Source organism: Centruroides sculpturatus, unplaced genomic scaffold, assembly GCF_000671375.1.
Source record: "Centruroides sculpturatus isolate CEXI.00-Female unplaced genomic scaffold, Cexi_2.0 scaffold560, whole genome shotgun sequence".
NCBI lineage: Eukaryota > Metazoa > Arthropoda > Arachnida > Scorpiones > Buthidae > Centruroides > Centruroides sculpturatus.
The window spans coordinates 143,492-156,534 of NW_019384914.1; the positions used below are offsets into that span (position 1 = coordinate 143,492).

The 13,043-nt window shown below is 34.4% G+C and overlaps 1 protein-coding gene across 1 annotated transcript in view; it reads left to right on the forward strand.

Annotated features, from left to right (window-relative positions):
* Nucleotides 1–13,043, forward strand: part of LOC111631709 — a 334,641-nt gene that overhangs the window by 28,393 nt on the left and 293,205 nt on the right. The window contains exon 5 of the mRNA XM_023376015.1: nt 3,707–3,771. Within this exon, the coding sequence (XP_023231783.1) occupies nt 3,707–3,771 (65 nt within the window). The remainder of the gene's footprint in view (nt 1–3,706; nt 3,772–13,043) is intronic.

The following is a 13,043-nucleotide window of genomic DNA, read 5'->3' on the forward strand; positions in this document are numbered from 1 at the left end:
CCAGAAAGTAGCCAATGGGCAAAATGATAATTTTTGCGCCAAACTAAAAAAAGGGTAGCCAAATTTGACGCAAAGTAGCCAAATCTTGCAATGCTGAAAAGAATACTAAATAATGCTGGCATTGGAACTCTAAGGATTATAGACCCAAATTTGAGAAAAGGAGAGAAAGGTCAAAAGATAAAAAGTAGTGACAAAGGTTGGATAATTAAGGGTCAATATTTGCATTACAGAATGTCTATTTAACCTTTCTCACAACTTTTTATCTTTTGGCCTTTTTCTTCTTTTCTCAAATTTGGGTCTATAATCCTTTGAGTCACAACTTCAGCTTTATTTAATATTCCTTCGTCATCCACACATCTTCCAGTATTTGAAAATATTTTCTTTTCACTCAAAAATAAAATATGTATAAAAGTTTACGGCTTTGTGAAACTTATTTTTTGTTTATGCCGTTGAAATAAAAAAATAAAAAATTTGTCGGTTTTGTTTACACGTTTATTGGGCCGCATTGAAACTTGCCTTGGGCCGCATGCGGCCCGCGGGCCGCGGGTTGGACACCCTTGATTTAAAGGTTCGGTAAGGTTTTGTGACGTAGTATAAAATGCTCGTTAATTAAAGGTATCCGTTATTTACGAGTGTCCTTTATTCTGTACGCACTCGACAGCAGTTTTCGTTTGGCGTATAATTTCTTCTACGACAAATTTTAGTACAGCGTAATTCTTAAAAGTGGATTATTCCAACATTATAAACTGAATAATACTGTATTAAAAAAAACCAAGATTATTAATAAACAGCTTTAATCGGAAAGAAGTTTGCAATATTTTCGTTTCTCTTCCGAAACGCCTGGCAATTTCGTGCTACGTGTCTGGCAAATTACCTTAATTTTACAAGTACGTAATACAGTATTTTATATTTAATTTATATACGCTTTGTCATCAAATACCAAATCTTGGTGGTTTTAATAAAGAATATGTTTCGACAAGACTATGTTTTGTTTATAAAATCGTACTGCCTGCCGCGTTACGAAGGAGTAAGTGTCAAAAGTTGCAACTTGGCACAAAGTATTACATGCCCGAATCACGCGCGCATAAATAAAACCAGACTCGTTGGTACTCGGGGGGACCGAGAACCGAGTCAAAATAGAATTCAAAATGGCGACGCTCTTTACAAACGCGCACGTGTTGCCCGTTGGGAAGTTGGAAATGGCACGCTAATGGGAACCGCTGCCTTATATAAGCGACTCTGCGTTGTTACGTCACGCTACATCATTGTCGGACTGATTTACTTTCAAATAAGGGGTGTCTCTGTGTATATTGTGTTCAAATTTGTTTGCCAATGATAACAAGAAAGTTCCTAAATGAGGGAAGTTACGTATATAAACTAAATTGAATTATTTTTATGGAGAATTAAATAAGTATATTTATAAAAATTTATTAAACAGCAGACAATACCAACAAATAGAAATATCAACTTTTATAATGAAATGATTATTAAGCGACATAATTATCCATTTAAAATATGTAATTTGTACTATTTCTCAATTACTGTACTATAAAATATTAATTTAAAGGATTGGAAGTTTTGATTTCAATTATTTTATTTTAAATTTTAAAGTATGTTTTCAATCCACCGACAACATATTATAACATTTAATCTGTCAGAAAACTAAACTTTACCGCAGATTTAAACAGGCTTAATTAAAACCGTCTGTCAATGGAAAACGAAAGAATCTTAGACCTTTGACTGACGGTGCCGAATAGCAAACCATTTTTAAAAAGAAATGCACTAATTGAGATGGAAAAAAATCCTACCACTGCGGCAATTGAGGATTCTTTCCTTCCACAATATTCTAAATTATTTAATAAACATTAATTTAATTATAATTATTAGGTTTAATAAAATAAGAGATGGCGGTTAACGCCTATCTCTAGTACCAAATTATTTAGGATTTAATTATCGATAGTAACGGCCAAGTATTCCGATTTAGGCTGTGTACACACTAGGCGTTTTGCGTTGCGTTAGACCAGCGTTTAGTGCAGCGTACGCACTGGCTCAGTTTGGAAATGGACGCGAAAGTAATTGCTCGCGTGCCCCTCTTCCATCGTCGCTATAAAAGACGATGACAGAGGCAAAGAGAATTTTAGGTGCACCCAATATTACGAGATAGACTGACGCGTGGAATGTTTGCGACGTTGTATCCAAAACTAAGACAAAATAAACCCAAGTTTTTTAATTCTTTTAAAATATCTATAAAATCCTTTGACGACGGCTGGTCTCTTTTAAATTTCATCGATAAATAGATCGGTATCGAAACGATCGTTCTCCATTTCGGCCAACGTACGTCCACTCTACCCGAAACCGCGCGATCGAATGTACAGTAACATGGCAGCGCATATATCTCAAAACGCTCGGCTGACGCCCGCAAAACTCACGTTTTAAGAAAAATCTATAATGTTTGAGTGTGTATGCCTTTGCAGAACTCTTGGTTCTTTAAAACGCTTAGTGTGTACACAGCCTTAATTACGGAAATCGTTTGGCTTATTATTATAACACCGGGCTTTGAGACTTCGAAGTAGTATTTAAGTAAAATAATGTACCGTACATTAAATTATGTTTTTTTAAACTCCGCTCCGTGGGCACTTTTTTAGCTACCCCATTCCGGGTTCGACCGGGTCCGCGATGGGGCGGCCGGGTGGCGAGGGACGGGGCCCGACGTATCCGGACGGATCACCCCCTAAAATTCCCGGTCTCCCGGAGCGATAGGTTGCCACTTCGACCGGCCGGGGTTAAAGGTCGAGATAAAGGTGGCACGGCGTCGGACGTAATGCCGATTTTACAATTTTTTAAAAAAATTTTCTCCTTTCCCTCAAAATTAAGCTTTTTGCCATTTTTTATAATTAAGAGTATAACAAGTTTTTGCTGATAAAGTATCCTAACAGATGGCGTCACACACGCAGTTTTAAATGGTGCAGGGAAACGAAGCGACTGGTTGGCGGATTTTATAAAAGATAATTCCGTGTATCTTTTAGCGTAAAATATTTTCCCAATGAGTACGAGATATTCTAATGTACATTATTTGGTAATTTATTTTCACAGAAGGTCAGATTCCTAAAGGTGCTTCGTACATAAAAGTTACCGAAGAAGAAAATGGTAAACTGAGATAAATTTAAATACAGTAGAGCGTCGTTTATCCGAAACCCTGTTATCCGAAACGTCGGTTAACCGAAAGCATTCCAGTCGGCAAAGAAAAATTTTCGCTAGTGCTGTGGCGCTGCAATCTTTGACTATATATTGGGCTACTCCAATATTTTTTTGTTTTAGCTGGCAGCACTGGCACTTTTATGTGGTGTTTTTCTGAGGACTGTGTTGTGCCGATTCGAACGTTTTTTATACTAGATCAACTTCTAAAGTATATATTTTTGGTTTTTATATTTTTCAATATATTTATTTTGTTTGTAAAAAAATAATTTTTAACGATACAAAAACCACGATTATTATTTTTAAAAGTTTACGTTAGGCTTAACATCGACGAAAATTCAACGCGAAGCGACACGCAACGGGGAAAAATTTCAACACGGGATATTTTTTCGTACGTAATCGGTTATCCGAACAACCGCAGTCCCCAATTGATTCGGATAAACGACGCTCTACTGTAGTTTATAATTATTATTGAAAATATAAATAAATGAATTAGAAAATGCTTTTACAGCCGGCGCTCGAAAGTGCAAAGGTATCGGGCCGACGGTGCAGGGAATTCCTTTGAGTTTACGAACCGTAAGTAAACAAATTACGCTTATTATTATTATTATTAGCGAGTATTTACAATTGACATTTGTACCGTCCGAGTCAATTAACGTCTACGTTTTTATTCCCAAATGTATTTGAGTTTGTCCGTTTATTTTTCTTCACGCGTTTTGCAAATATTCCGTAAGTAATTTGCTTTAACTGAGACGCACTAAATTAATCTAATAAAAGATTGACGGTCGACATTTTTAGCTACCCGTTCTGGCTTCTTTTTAATTAAATTCTTTTATATCTCGTGCCGACGTTCGGATTTGCGGTTACGGGATCCGTCCGTAAATTACGTCCGCGCTTTTCTCGAAATTTTTACTCTTCCTCCCCGCCGTCCGACCGAACTCGATCTCTACTCGAAACCTCTATTACTTTATGAATAACGAAACGAATAAATCGTAATAAAATTTAATAGAACGAGACGGACGTCCGTCGGTATTCGAATCCTTCCCTCCTTTCCGGCGCGGACGTCGTTTACGGACGGATCTTCGTCCGAAGCCCGCATTTATCGTGTTTACTTACTCGCGCGATGTCGCTCGATAAAAAATAGCCGTAATTTCCTTCGAATATTCGACGTGGTTTGGACGCTCTTTTTCCTTATTTCCGCGCGTATAATTGCTAGAACGAAAATAAAAGCTTTGTGTGACCCGCAGGGGCGCCGCTAGCTGTTTTAACGCCCGTGTGCAGTACCGATTATGCCGCCCCCTGTTTAACTACGACTACCTACGCTGCGGTTGCCAGAACAGCTCTAGTGTTTCTTTTCTTTTTTCACACCCCTATGAGGGTGTGAAAAAAGAAAAGAAATACTTTACAGAGAAAAACTATTTATTATTACTAACTTGTTTTTGTTTACTTAGGTATAAAACCATATAAATATTTATCTACAGAAATTGAACTCTTCTTGCCTTTATGTTTGCGAAATCTGCTATCAATTTTCTTGTATCCAAGCTGTCTAAGATTTCGTGTTCGATTGAAACTATAGCTAAATTACTTAGTCTTTGCTTGTGCATTGTTGATCTTAAATAGTTTTTTTAAATAATTTTTAACTTTGAAAAGGACCTTTCACCAAATGCAACTGAAACCGGCAATGTAAGTAATATTCTTAGTGCTATTGCTGTGTTAGGAAATGTTGAAATTAAGTCATCAGTAAAAAGGTATTGTAATAGGGTTTGTGGATCATTAGATTGGTTTTCTGGAAAATGCAACTTTAAAGTATTGATTTCATTAAATTAAACAAATCTCAATGTCTGTTTCACTACTTGAATCGCCTTTAAGTTTCAGATTTAAATCCTAACCGAGTTAAAATATCATTAATTAAACTTAGACCCATGTCGGAAGAATTATTAACAAAATAATTGCAATTTGATACGCGATAGAACTGTTCGAATGCGTACGAGTACAGAGAAGGAAGATCTGTGGGGATTCCCTATTTTCGTCAGTCCTGTCGACTTGTGTCGTAGAGCACGACTATGGGTTCTTGGCCTTTCGGGCGCCGCCGGATGGTTCGACCTGCCGACGGACGTTTCGCATTGCATCTTAATTCTGATAAATGCCAATAGAGGTGCTGTTAAACTATAATATAAATAAGAATATAATAATTGCGTGCTGGTCGGATTTTATTTCTTTGTGCAAAGACATTTCTTATGCTGTAAGTAGGGTGGGTATTAAGACAGTGACTTTGAATAATTCTTGACCGATCGCTCGATTTGCCGCCCTCTGGACGTGCTGCCTGCGTGCGGTGCACGCCTTGCACGCCTGCTTACGCGCGGGCCCGGTGACCCGTTCGTTGTATACCCTGCATGTCCTTTCGACTCCTAAAAAAAGGAGTCGAAAGTTTTTAAACCGAGATAACCCGTGGGTTACGTGCGCGGAAATAGCGCACGTGTGTGAAGTTAGACTGCTTAGTAGACCTTGCCGGTTAACTAGGAGAAGCCCCATTTGATTGCCCTTAGGGGATCGAAAAGAATCGACCGGGAGCGAGGGCTCGAAGTCCAATCCGCACTTTCTGCATGNCAACAAGTTTTTATTCTATAACTGTGAAACTGTCAACATTACATCAAAAACTATGATTTTATGTTTAATTTTTTCATTTTGTCTTTATCTAAGGACGAAAATACTCGTGGAATTCCAAAAGTGCTTCAATCAAATTACAAATACCCTGCATGTCCTTTCGACTCCTAAAAAAAGGAGTCGAAAGTTTTTAAACCGAGATAATCCGTGGGTTACGTGCGCGGAAATAGCGCACGTGTGTGAAGTTAGACTGCTTAGTAGACCTTGCCGGTTAACTAGGAGAAGCCCCATTTGATTGCCCTTAGGGGATCGAAAAGAATCGACCGGGAGCGAGGGCTCGAAGTCCAATCCGCACTTTCTGCATGGTGTGATCCGTCGGCGACTCGCCTCCGACCTCGTCCGTGAATTTTTCGACCGGTGGGACGCGATTACGGAGCGTGCTGAGAATCTCCGGGTCCGACCGGGATACCGTACGACGGACCGTCCCCGTCTTCCAAATATCCGTTACGTAGCCGGCAAAAGAACTAGAGAGACTTAACTGGGATGTCTTAAGAGTTTGCGATGCGAGAAGGGAGAACGGAAAACTGAACTGGACGGAGTGTATTTGACTACGGGGAAACAGATAATGGTAAAACTAGTGGAGGAGGATTTATTTGCAAAAAATGGAAAAATTATATAGGCCTATTGAATTCGATAGCGCGTTGGATAGAATTGCTAGATTAGTTATTAGAAATATGGATCGTCCGAGTTTATAAACCGACAACTAGTCACTCCGACGAGGATATTGAAGATCTCTACAAATGTAGGTGTGATGAATTGGAAAGGAAATCGTTAAGATAATTGTGGATGACTTCATTGTGAGAGTTGGAGAAAAGGAGGATGGAAACTGTGGCTGTGTTACAAGAAATGAAAAAGAAGCTGACGTGTCAAATTAGTAGAATATGAACAGCTGTACATTATGAAATTTTTTTTTTTTTTTTTTGGACGTCTGCTTAGCGCCTCCACCATACGGGCAATCTTTTTTATATTCTTTTAAAAAATGAAATAATTTTGTATATTATCAACTAATACGGTACCGGGAGTTACGGCAGTCACTCCCCGCCAAGTAAAAACGCTTCCGACTGACTATATATACAAGAATCGGAGTTTCCGATTTTCGGAAGTCTAGTTCTCTGCCCCAAACACCCGAATATCTCGTTCGAAAGAAAATTGTTTTCTTAGGTAGTGTGCAAATTTTCTATAACGCAGTTGCCGAAATACGAGCCATCGAAAAGTACAAAAATCGCCAAAAAGCTGTACTTTCTTTTTTTTTTCTTTCTTCGGCAGTACAGAGGCTCCCGGGGTAAAAACTACCGGGTCTAGAAAGCTCAAATTTTAAACTTAAGCCTTTCTGGTTATCGTTGAGGCGCTGGCCAAACTTCCGGGTTCACCGGGGTTTGTTTTACGGCTTAATTTTATGATTATAAAGATAAAATTGTCGGAAACAAATGAATTTTATTCAAAAGTCATACAGTTCGTCATAAAAATGATATGTTAAACAGCCTCCCCCTTATACCAATTTTTTTCATATCATAGGCTATGCCATACTACTATGTAATCAAAAAATTTTTGTAAAATACATCTATGCTGTACCATTATATGTCAAGTAAGCAATTTTATGTGATCATCACCTCGCGTTTTTAGTTATGTTCCTACTAACCAATACCGTAAAACTAACCTTAAATTATATTTTTTTGTGTAATCTTAACAGCACCGAAGAGGGGTTGGGAATTTAAGCCAACCCGAAATGCATATGAGTTAGGAATTTTTTAAATAAAACGTACGTTTTGTAACCAATTGCTGTCCGTTCGTCTACCAACTCGTTTTGGATTACACAGACGCTACACACTGCATCCGATGTTTTTGTTTAATAATTGTATTATTACGTCAAGACATACGATCGGTCGGCATCGGCCGATCTAAAAACTTTCGACGGTTTATCAGCTTAAATTACATTTAATATCTAAAGAAATACGTGTTTCAAACCTTTTTAGACTGTAAAAATATCAATTGGACGAAGAACTTTAAAAAATTATACACGTATTCACTTTTAGATTATTTTATGTAAATTTCACTAATTTTATTTAAGGTCACGCGGATTAAAGTTCGATTAGAAATTGTTGATAATCGATGGTAAAAATTGGACTGGTCACGACATTTGGTGGATACTCGGCCAACGTCTCGATCACCCGTATTCTTACACCGCGCTTACGATTTTGAATTGTGGAGTAGGTATGTTAGGTGGACGGTCCCTACGCTCTCTACGCTTTAAAGCCGGTTCGCCGCATCCGAACGGCCTAAGCGGCTGGGGTGAAAATTAACCGCTCCGATGGATATTTTCTTTTAGACGTCTGCTTAGCGCCTCCACCATACGGGCAATCTTTTTTATATTCTTTTAAAAAATGAAATAATTTTGTATATTATCAACTAATACGGTACCGGGAGTTACGGCAGTCACTCCCCGCCAAGTAAAAACGCTTCCGACTGACTATATATACAAGAATCGGAGTTTCCGATTTTCGGAAGTCTAGTTCTCTGCCCCAAACACCCGAATATCTCGTTCGAAAGAAAATTGTTTTCTTAGGTAGTGTGCAAATTTTCTATAACGCAGTTGCCGAAATACGAGCCATCGAAAAGTACAAAAATCGCCAAAAAGCTGTACTTTCTTTTTTTTTTCTTTCTTCGGCAGTACAGAGGCTCCCGGGGTAAAAACTACCGGGTCTAGAAAGCTCAAATTTTAAACTTAAGCCTTTCTGGTTATCGTTGAGGCGCTGGCCAAACTTCCGGGTTCACCGGGGTTTGTTTTACGGCTTAATTTTATGATTATAAAGATAAAATTGTCGGAAACAAATGAATTTTATTCAAAATATTACTCAGAATTATAAAAGTTTTAATATAAATTTTATAACGATTTTTCTAATCAACGTACGAAAAGTGTCGGTCAGCGCCGATAGAAATGAATATTTAAAGCAGGGGTGTCCAACCTTCTTGTTCCTCTGGGCCACATTGGAAGAAGTCATGGAGTTTGTGGCCACAAGTATATATATTATAGGCCTATTTGTAACCCATTCCTTAAATATACAAGTATATTTAAAAATTAACATGTCTAGATTATAGTAATATGTATTAAAACTTTATCACGAAAAAGGATATTTTAAAAAATTACTTCTACAGACCCTTTCAATTTTTACTTAGAAATAGATAAATTCAATTATTATAAAAGGGACAAACAAAAATTTATTTAAAAACACAAATATTTGTTTTATTTGGGTCTGTAATTAATAAAAAACGACGAAACATCATTTTAAAGCACATTTTTATTCGACTAATATATTTATAAATAGTATGTAGTCCAGAAAGTAACCAATGGGCAAAATGATAATTTTTGCGCCAAACTAAAAAAAGGGTAGCCAAATTTGACGCAAAGTAGACAAATCTTGCAATGCTGAAAAGAATACTAAATAATGCTGGCATTGGAACTCTAAGGATTATAGACCCAAATTTGAGAAAAGGAGAGAAAGGTCAAAAGATAAAAAGTAGTGACAAAGGTTGGATAATTAAGGGTCAATATTTGCATTACAGAATGTCTATTTAACCTTTCTCACAACTTTTTATCTTTTGGCCTTTTTCTTCTTTTCTCAAATTTGGGTCTATAATCCTTTGAGTCACAACTTCAGCTTTATTTAATATTCCTTCGTCATCCACACATCTTCCAGTATTTGAAAATATTTTCTTTTCACTCAAAAATAAAATATGTATAAAAGTTTACGGCTTTGTGAAACTTATTTTTTGTTTATGCCGTTGAAATAAAAAAATAAAAAATTTGTCGGTTTTGTTTACACGTTTATTGGGCCGCATTGAAACTTGCCTTGGGCCGCATGCGGCCCGCGGGTTGGACACCCCTGCTATAGACCAAAGGTTTTTTTAGTATAGTCTTCTTTGGTGAAACTTTATAACTAATCCATCTTGATGCCATTCTTCTTGTTGCCAAGGCAAGACTTCAAGGAGAGTTGGCATATTTTGGTACTTGTAAACTTATTTTGGACTATATCTTGACTATCTTTAAGTGTTATACACCATGATCAACCTTCAGAAATATACACTAGACATACATCTATCTGTTGAGACTACTGCCTGTATAGTCTAGAAATTATACTGTTGAACACATTCATAAATCTGGCAACTTCAGCTTAACTTGACCAGCTTCTATCTTAACATATCTAGAAATGTGCATAAGTGTTGAGTAGCTAGAAAGCTTGGTTCTGCTTTTCATGCATTTCATCTTGTTTTCCCATAAAGTACAAGTATAATTGTTTCATAGTGTTTTGAGTATGATATTATTACAATGCTCTACTAATTAACAGACTTCATGATGATGGCTTTTATGAAAAATATTGGCATTATGTTTGCCACAATTTGTCAAGATCACATTTTTAATTTGTATCTTGTTCTTGTTTGGAAAATTTAGGTTTTACCTCAGAACTATTACATGATTTACACACACTTCTTTTTGTGAATGTTCCTTATTTTGTTTTATTTTAAACATTGTAGTGTAATTAATGCACTATGTATGATACATACAGTAGTCATGCAATGCTGGAAAGATCTTTTGCACTGGATAAAGGTTAACATCCTGTGTGTGTGTATGTATGTATATCCAGAGTATGAAGTATATCCATGCATTTTAATATATAATTGTTGTATAATGATGTACAGGGATATAAATTAGCATCATAAGTAAAAGTGATAATGAAGTACCTTGATTTATTGTTTTACATTAGATTTTGAGTATACTTTGAGTTAGTTTTCTGTTGTATTTGTTTTCAGTTTTTCAGTATTACATACAATTTTAAAAGATATCTTGTCAGAATGTCTATTGATTTGCAAAAATTTAACCATCTGTTTTAGACATATTCCAATATATTTTTTTATTGATTTTTTTTCCAATATAATTTAGTTGTTAGGCAAAAAATGAAAGCAAGTCCAGTATTAGTTGTGGAGTTTATTATTAATTGATAAGACATGCGTCAAACATTTAAATATATTGCAAACTTCAATAAATCAAAATTTATAAATATTTATTTTACTAAAATGAATATTGACATTTATTTTTATATCTTAATTCTAATAATATATTTTATTGTTTACATCTATATGCAAATATATTTTACATTATTTACAAAGAACAATACTAATTTAAAATAATTTTTGAACAATTTTAGGAATAATTGTCTAATAAAAATTAAATCTAATTTTTGTTTAAGAATGTTATATATTAAAATTAAATCCAAAAAATGTATAAATAATTATTTTATTTTGTGTTGTTCTTAATCAATGAAAAATAATTCTATTAATCTATAATTTATAAAATTTAAATTTGCATTTACCAAATCTTTATAAAGTACTGTTAATTCAGAGTTGTCAATATTTTGTTTATAATAAAGAAAATGAAAATACATCATATATACTAGAATTTGTTGAAAATTTTATTAAAATTTGGCTTTTTTTTAAAACTGATGACTGATAAGCTTAACTATTTCATTGTTATGTTTATTCATCAGTAGTAAAGATTAAAAGTGGAAGCATTCTTTCAAAAAATATATCTTAAAACAAAACAAAAAAATAGTCATAATGAAATTAATTTTGAATTTTTAATTCATAATCTCAAATATTCATGTACTGAAATAGTTCATTATGTAAATGTGAATTATATTAACAAACATTAAAGATAGAAATAAAAAGCATCATCATAGATGATTTAAACTACTAATCTTCAATAAATAAGCATGAAAATTGCTAATTTGATGAAGCAATTGCTAAATGCAATAATTTGTACTATGTTAAAATTGATATTAAGCATATAGCCCTTATGCTATCTCTTGGTAATATTTGATATGATTTAAATAATGAATGAATTTTAAATAGTGAATTATAAGATTAGAAATATTCAAATTATGAGAGAAGACTATCAGCAGATGCAGAGACAGATCTAAGTTTTCAGGGCCTAGGGCTTATTGAAGTCCAATGAGGCCCCATTTTTTGTTAATACAAATGATAATATAAATTATCATTATTATTATATTATTAACTATTTTTTACTATATGATAACTGCTCATTGTTAATGTAAAAGTATTAAAAATTTACGATGCTAATTCAATTTTTTGTGAGCCCTTGACACTTGGATTCCCAGGGCTTAAGCCCTATTAGTCCCTATGTAGATCCACCCCTGAACAGATGTTAGATATTATCCCTTTCAGGATGTTTGAATATTTTGAAATTGCTTTGCATAAATCTCTGAAAGGAGAATATATTTATCTTTAAGAACCAATTTATCATTTCTGAATCCCACTTTTGTCAAATTAGTTTTGGAATTAACTAATTTATACACACTGTAAAATCATTTCTACAGATTCGTTAAAGTTTGAAAAATTTGTCTTAAAGTGATTTTTTTTTTTAAAGAAAACAAAATTTCAGTTAATTTATACTTCACATGCTAACAGATTATTTCCAAAGAATACTAATGGTATTAGGATCCTTGCAGTTGTAAAATGTGAACTATGATGGAGGAATTTTAGTGACTTATACTAAGCAATGAATAAATGACACTTTGCTATACTTATCGATATTTAATTAATTTTATTTGTATTGTCTTATTTGTTTTATAGATAATGCTCTGTTTTTAAACATGTTAAAGAGATTAAAAAACAGAGTATATCTAAATTTTAAATGTTGCTTTTTTTTGTTTTGTATTTTGTTTTTGTTCTTTGTTTACTAAGATAAATACTGATATAATTTTAGGTTCTCGACTCTTAGAGAAGGAAGTTGGTTTCTTGTCGAGTAGTCCCTACATTGATTTGGAATTTTGTCCTGGTTAACCATTCCGAGTAATCAGCATATTATCAACAATTCAACCAGAGACATCATCTCTCTTCTGTCTTAACATACAGATGCCATACTGTATCTTACAAGGAGGACAGAGTCATCAAACCAATTCAGGATATATTTGATCCAAGATATTTGTTGCATTTTTATTATTATGAAGATTTTAATTAGATTTCACATTTATTAAATTTATATTAAAACTTTGTGATATAGAGATTTAATGAAATGTCAATTTTTATATAACTTATTGTTGAACTGTTATAAAAGGAAAATGGCAACTTACTCTTAGTTCATCAGAGTATTAATGAACATACATTAGTTA